Source organism: Folsomia candida, unplaced genomic scaffold (genome assembly GCF_002217175.1).
Source record: "Folsomia candida strain VU population unplaced genomic scaffold, ASM221717v1 Fcan01_Sc005, whole genome shotgun sequence".
Classification (NCBI taxonomy): Eukaryota; Metazoa; Arthropoda; class Collembola; order Entomobryomorpha; family Isotomidae; genus Folsomia; species Folsomia candida.
Genome location: NW_019091197.1, coordinates 7,110,755 through 7,118,054, shown reverse-complemented (window position 1 = coordinate 7,118,054; position 7,300 = coordinate 7,110,755). Strand labels below are relative to the sequence as shown.

The following is a 7,300-nucleotide window of genomic DNA, read 5'->3' as shown; positions in this document are numbered from 1 at the left end:
GGCCGCTATTTTTGTCGATAATGGTCCGGCTGCACGGAAAGCAAAACAGTTTGCTATTTTAATTTTTGTATTTAGAATTTGTGGTTCTTTCGTAATTTTTAAAAGATGAAAATTTAATCATTACATATGTTTTTCTAAATATGTATAAAGGATTGTAGTCCTTAATTTATTTTTACTTTATCCAGCTAAAACGAACAAATAATGAATAAACGATTTTTCAAACGTTTAGATTAAATGAATTTTGAGTGAATACAATTTTTTCACAGGTATTCAATTGTTTACTTATAATCAGCCTTGAGTAATTTATAAATTTCATTCAGCACTAGATATACGCGGATACATTATAGCTTACTTTTCCTAAAATAAGGTATGTAGAATATACACTCGGTTAGTATTGCGGATTGGGATCTCAATTTACGAGCTGATGGGCTTTAAGTTCCCCTGTTTGCCTGGAATGGATAAAATACTGCGATTAACGGAGGTTGGACTTCAACTGGAGAAAATAACTGTGGACCAACTCTTTTTATGTATATTGTGTGGAAAACCCAGGAGTTTGGAGGTGAGATAAGAAACGTTGAATTTTATTAACTGAGTTAATCTATTCTTGCGAAATAATATGTGGAGTTTTCCGCCTATTCTCATATGATGTACATACAAGTTTGTTTTATAACACACATAGCTTAAGCTATATTGAGCATAATTAAACAGCAACCAACGCACATAAAGAAGTAGCTTCGGTGAGTTACTTCTATTTCCCAATAAACATTTAATTTCACTAAAAATCTCATTTCACCCCAAACATCGATTTTATTTGTTTCATTTTAATCCGCCACATCCACGATAAAGTCTAATCACTTTATTTCTTTATATAGTTTCAGTCTGTAGTTTTAGTTTCAATGACAATCCCATCTCACCCCAGCTATCGATTATTTTGTATAATTTTACCCCGACCACACGGTGTGGTCCACACCCATGACAGAGCAAGAACAATGAATTTCTATTTGTTGCTTCTGTATCTTCAATTTCAGTAAAAATCTCATTTTGCCCCGGCCACAACCGCTACCTCCGGAGGGGTGGCCCCATCTTCGAACTCATTCGTCCCTCAAAAATTAGATCCCGATAACAGATATCGAAAATATTAACCCATTCTAAAGTTATCCTGCTGACAGACAGATGGACAGAAAAAGCCTTCGCATAAAGTAGTTGAAGCTACTTAATTATTGCTGATGATTTGTGCCGAAAATCAGCTATCACGGCCAGTGGCCGTGGAAGCGTGAGGACAGAGGAACAATGGTCCCAGGGGTTTTCAATATTCCAATCATCTACCCATCTGTATGTTGAAATCGGCTCCTTTCCTTTCCTACAATGTTAATGTCCCCGAGTGTCCCATGACCTCCGCGGGAACTTGTCACAGTAAAGCGTTTGTTTATCAGTAAAACTCAAGTACTCGCGTGATTTTTATCCATCAGAAGGAGAAACTATGCACCGTGCAGTCCTAGATATTGGTGCCATCTCGATGAATCACTGCGGGCGAATGTACTGAACTCCTAAAGGGGTTTTCTTCCGTGCCCCCATTTACATCAGCCACACCCCTCAAACAGCCCATGAAACATAGAATATCATTCTGATATCTTCCACATGTCATTTTAAGACGTCGACTGATATCTAGTTAAGGATATCACATTGATGTCCATAGGATATCTATAGCAGACATGTGTGACGTCATGATATCCTAAATGTGTCACTTAACTGACTTGCTGATGATATCATTAAAAAGACAAACTAATGATATCAGAATCACATCTTCAGCTGATATCAGATTTATGACGTGTTTCTGACATCAAAACAACCCAACTTTGTAATCGGGTGCGGGGTATTGCACCATTCCAATTAATTTTTCTGTAGTAGATAATATTCTATATTTCCAGTCTCATTAATAATGCGAAAAACCGTTGTAGGAAAGAGACGTATATTACAACGTGCTAAACAAGAATTTAAAAAAGTATCCATTAATACATTTCGCCAACCGCCACCCCCCACTTTAATACAACCCGCCATAGTTTTAGAATATCATGGAGGTCAGGAAACATATAATATTTCTGGTTCAAGTGCTTCTGAAAGTTTCGACGACATTACTCCTGAATTTAGTAGTGATGATAGTGATCAAGCGGAAGTAATTCAACCACCCCCAGATGCGAGTGCTACATCAATTTTGGAGAATTTGAAATCGTGGGCATTCGAACACTCTGTGAATCACACTCAACTAACAGCGCTTTTGAAAATTTTAAAGGTTCACGATTGTTTTTCTATATTCCCAGCTGATAGCAGAACACTTATTAAACAATTAGATATTTGTGTACCTACCGAAATAGTTCCACCGGGTGAATATGTGCATTTTGGGTTAACTCCTTATGTCAGACAAATACTTCAACTTCGCCCAAATTTAACCAGTTTACAACTACAAGTAAATATTGATGGACTCCAAATTTATAAAAGTTGCCAATTAGCATTTTGGCCAATTCTAGGATATTTTTGTGGATTAGAATGTAAGCCATCTGTAATCGGAGCGTACTGTGGTAGCAAGAAACCTGAAAGTGTTGACAATTACCTTCAAAAGTTTATTCGTGAGCTAATTGAACTGATTCATACAAGTTGTAAATTAGAAGTACAGTGTTTTGTGTGCGATGCTGATTTTGTCTGACGAAGGAAAACATTCTCTTTCGAGTAGTAAATATATTACAAATAGTTAGCAGTGAAGTGATTATTTTAATTGGCTACAAATATCAAAACCTTCGATCGCTTTTTACTGAACCGTGCTCGTCAAAACTTATTCAGATTTTTGTTGCTGGTGAACCAGACTACGAACTCAGCAAAATTTCCACAACGGATATTTTGTACAAGTGCCAGGTGTTTCCCACTTCCGGTGGATCGGCCGTTTTCCCATTGATTCATCAATTTTGAAGGGTAGATATGTACATGTTTGAATGTACATATGTACACATGTTTGAATGTTTTAATTTACTTAATTATTTTTATTCTGTCTCGTCTTTAGTTACCCAGAATGTTCTATATTGTGGAGATGACGGATGCCGGAACTGCCTGGGTGGCGATTGTACCAAGGTCTTACTTCCATGAAGGGAAGTCGGCTTGGCCAAAAGGAAAAGATGCAGCCACAATTGTCAAGTCACGGAAGCCTCCTAAACAAACTTATCCAAGATATGATGCAAGAATCCTGCATGCTTATGGTTGGTTTCATTTACTAAAGACTGATTGGATAGGCTGATTTATTTTTATTTATTTATTTAATTGGATTTCAATTTAGAAACTTATGATGAGGCTCGTAAAAAAATAGTTGCTGCTGAACAAACGTCGGATTTATCAGGCGCTGAAAATAATGACCTACCAAATAAGAGAGCGAGAATCCGACAACCACCAATGCCAGCTGGAAGTGACGGAGATAGTGACGATTCTCAGAACGAGAGAGTTGTTAAAAAAGGTGACATTAAATATAATTATATTTTTATTTACAATAGTCAACTTTTATAACCATTTATATTGCTGTAGCTAAAGTTGTTCGGCCAATTGGATCCTCAAATGTAAATTCAGCCGACATGTCCACTCTCCCTCCGATGCCATTACTAAATCTACCAGGTAATTAATAATTATTAATGGTTATTTAACTAATAAGCTTGGTCCCGTGATAACTTTTTATTTAGAAGCTGAACATATCGGTCCTGACGCCGATCTACCGGCAGGAGGACAAACGAGTTCTTTTGGAGATGGGGGTGGCACCTCGTCACTTTTAAATGAAGGTGCGAATATTTACAACTTTGTATTCAGAGGTATTTATGAGTTAATAAACAATTGTTTATTGCAGATACGCCACCAGCCATCAATACAGTTGTTCCTGCACCTTTGCGAGTGGACGTAGAATATAATCAAGTTTCCCATAATGCAATTGGAGGACTGGAGTGGACGATTTCTGACACGTCAACACCCATTTTCGTTACAAATATTCAGGCTGGTAATATTTAGGAATTTCTAAAATGTTCTAGTATTAATATTTTACCGATTTATTAATTATGCATTGATATTCACTACAGAACAATGGAATAAGTTGCTTCAAGATGTCTCCAACATCAAAATCACGTTAAATAACATCGATAAGAAGCTGGACAATATCCTAACCAAAGATTCTGCTCCAAAGGGCCCACCAATAATTAAGAATCCTTTTGAGAAATTGGATGAGTTTACTACCTTTGACGAGTCCTTACTTAATAATGATGAGTTGCAGTTAAAATTGGTAAGTTCATTTATATTTGTAAAATTAAATATATACATTTAATCTGAGTGTTTCTATTCCTTTGCAGAAATGCCATTTAGTACGTGGAGTAGGGGGTAAGGTTCCTGAAGTCGTCAGTGGAATGCTGAAAAAGTTATTTACCGATAAACTGGCCCTTGACATTAGTCTCAAAGGATACAAGGGAAATTACAATTTCTCAGCCACGGTTAGCTTCAAAGTGATGTCGGGTAAGTTGTTGAAGAATTAATCTATCTATCTAATCAAAATAAGTCATTCTACTCACTAATCGATTACACTTATTAATTTGTTAATAGATTCAGCGATGGATAAAATTCCTGACGTGACCGAGAAGGAAATTTCTAAAGCTATGATTTCGTGGTTCCAGCACGCCAGTGATCGACTCAAAACAAAAAAGAATAGTTCAGCGTAAATTTGTTTACTAATGTTGTTGATTTTGTTTATTGTAATTATTAATTAGTTAATAATTAATTGATATTTAAAAGCTGAATAAAAGGTATGTGATAAAAGCTATTACATAATTAGATATCATTACGACATCAATATGACATCATTAACTGATATCAATGAGATATATCAAGGATATCCAATGGAGCTCGAATCCGTGTCATTAAATGACATCGCTACGATGTCTACAAGAGCATCCAGGCGATATCAAAAGTCGCGAAATAGCGATCCGCAGAGGACATACACTGACATGTTACGGACATGAATTGATATCCTCAGGATATACAGAGGTCATCATTTTTTTATCATTATGATATCAGCAAGATATAAAATTGTTCCATGGGAGGCGCCCAAAGCTGGACTTGTGTGACTATTTAGATTTTAAAAGCGTCACCAAAAATCTAATATTGTTCGGATTTTGGTATTGTTTGTACATTTATGATTTGCATGTCTGGCACCAATCTCCACTTGTCGGAAATTTTCGATATTTTCTAACATTCCCTGTGCAAAGTTTGACTTGAAAAAAATCCTAAGTTAATGTCGGATATGATAAAGCCGGATATTTCTGTACAGAGTGTGCAAAAAGGCGCCTTTTTCAGAAAAAATTCACGCCTTCTTGCCTTTTTGCCGTTTTCAATGCCTAATAGCCTGTTATACCCAGTTCAATATAAACTTTAGTTTATATGCATATTTTGCGACGTAGTCACAAGAAAATTGCAGTACAATTGTAATTAATGGTTCTAATTCAGTTTTTTGCAAGTTTTAAATGTATCATATTATTTTTCACTGGTCATAGTAATGGATTAAAAATCCAGTAATTAGTTTGAATCTTTGTTAAATATTTATATTCATGACAAGATGTTTACATGGACGCCCTGATTATTATGAACTTACTGGCTGCGGTTTAGTCGTATATTTGTGCACAACATAAGGCTCAATTATGCATGATTTTGTTACACACAAGTGGGTCTTCCTTATACGCATAGGCCATGAATTTATAGATTTAAAATTTGACTGATAATAATCGGAAACTGATTTACTTGTGGACAGAAATAAATTTAGTGAATTGTGCAGCCGTAAATACAACTTTTAACTATAACGTGAATGTATTTATCGTATTGCCCCGAAAAAGGCAAAACGGCAAAAAAGGCAATCGGGCATGCCTAAAATTCACGTGCCTAATAGGCAAAAAGGCAAAACGGCACGGGCATACCTTTTTGCCTTGGCACACTCTGTTTCTGTACTGTTTAAACCAACTTTATTAGATAACATCTCAGATTTACCCGTTTGTTTTTTTTAACAAACAGAAGTACCACATATGTACGTACCAAAAAGGGCAACATAATCTGGGTTTGGATGGTGCATAGTCTCTCCATGGGTTTTTATGTTTATTTGACCAGTACAATTAGTCATTTTGTTAACATGCAGCAAACCAATGTTCAGCCTCAATGGAATTAATGTTACTTGATAGTTGACGGTCGGTCGGCAACATGAAATCCATTGAAGCTTAACCTTCTGAGCGTGTTTTTTCACCCCGTTCCAAGCCTGTTTTTGATGAAATTCGTACACATTTTATTTCATAGCCAAATGAATTTAAAATGCGTTGAATCGTATACATCTAAACGTGTGCTTTGGTAGCACGATTGGGTTATTTTTTAAATGTGCATAAAATAAGAGCAATATTTTCCTCCTATGCGTTATCCAATTATGACAATATGTTTGAATTTTGTAAACCACGGGAGTGCGCATGCGTATGTTAAAAATTTGTACTTCGTAATTCACTTATTTGCGTCCATGTGGACAGTAAAAGTGAGATTTCTTTAATTAATACACTCTAAATAAAATCGTGATAAAATTTTCACCATTTTTATTACCGTCGCATAGTTAACGAACAAAAATTAGTTGTTTGTAAATATATCTGTTTAACAAAGTAAAAGTCACAAATTTTGCTTCAGGGCCGTATTGAGACATCTGCATTACAAAATTTTAGACCCGAGGCAAAAGTAAGATCAGGCGAATTAAGACACTTTTACAGGATGATTTACGATAATGCTAGGGTCCATTAAGTTCACCCTATGAAAGTGCTATTTACAGTTTTATCTTCTGATTTTTATAAAATTTCAAGATGTCATAGAAACTAGGCAAATTTAAGATCATCAATATTTTAATTTCCAAAACTGAATAAAAGTTTGCGAAAATGTAGGAATTGAGAGTCGATACAAAATTCTGGATAAAATTGCAATCGTTAATACATAGGTAATACGAATCAGAGGGATTTTGTGAGTTAGGTTAGGAAATTATAACCCATCGAAATGTTCATTACCTTTTTAAGAGGTAGTTTGCCAGTCAAATCTAGCGGAAAAGAAGGCTTAGAGGGGACTTCGTAATCACTAAGAGGGTAAACTTTAAGTATTGGTTTACGATGTATGGCTTACATAATTATTAAGCAAAAATTTCAAATCTATTGAGTAGCCCAGAGTCACCCGGATTTATTGAGTGTTGAATAATTTGCTACTTTCAGAATGTGGCATA

The 7,300-nt window shown here is 35.5% G+C and overlaps 1 protein-coding gene across 1 annotated transcript; it reads left to right on the top strand.

The window, feature by feature from the left end:
- The first annotated feature begins 3,574 nt into the window (after window positions 1-3,574).
- Window positions 3,575-4,738, top strand: LOC118435731. Its single transcript, XM_035852134.1, has 6 exons — window positions 3,575-3,651; window positions 3,717-3,812; window positions 3,878-4,024; window positions 4,104-4,303; window positions 4,371-4,530; window positions 4,618-4,738. Exons 1-6 carry the CDS (start codon window positions 3,612-3,614, stop codon window positions 4,731-4,733), a joined length of 759 nt encoding a protein of 252 aa, XP_035708027.1. The 5' UTR covers window positions 3,575-3,611; the 3' UTR covers window positions 4,734-4,738.
- Window positions 4,739-7,300: the final 2,562 nt, after the last annotated feature.

What these genes read in the sequence shown, in the direction of transcription:
- LOC118435731 (XM_035852134.1), top strand. Translation starts at nt 3,612, where the DNA reads ATGTCCACTCTCCCTCCGATGCCATTACTAAATCTACCAG. An exon ending in CTCGTCACTTTTAAATGAAG is followed by an intron (nt 3,813 to 3,877) that starts GTGCGAATATTT and finishes TGTTTATTGCAG; the next exon opens with ATACGCCACCAGCCATCAAT. An exon ending in ATGAGTTGCAGTTAAAATTG is followed by an intron (nt 4,304 to 4,370) that starts GTAAGTTCATTT and finishes ATTCCTTTGCAG; the next exon opens with AAATGCCATTTAGTACGTGG.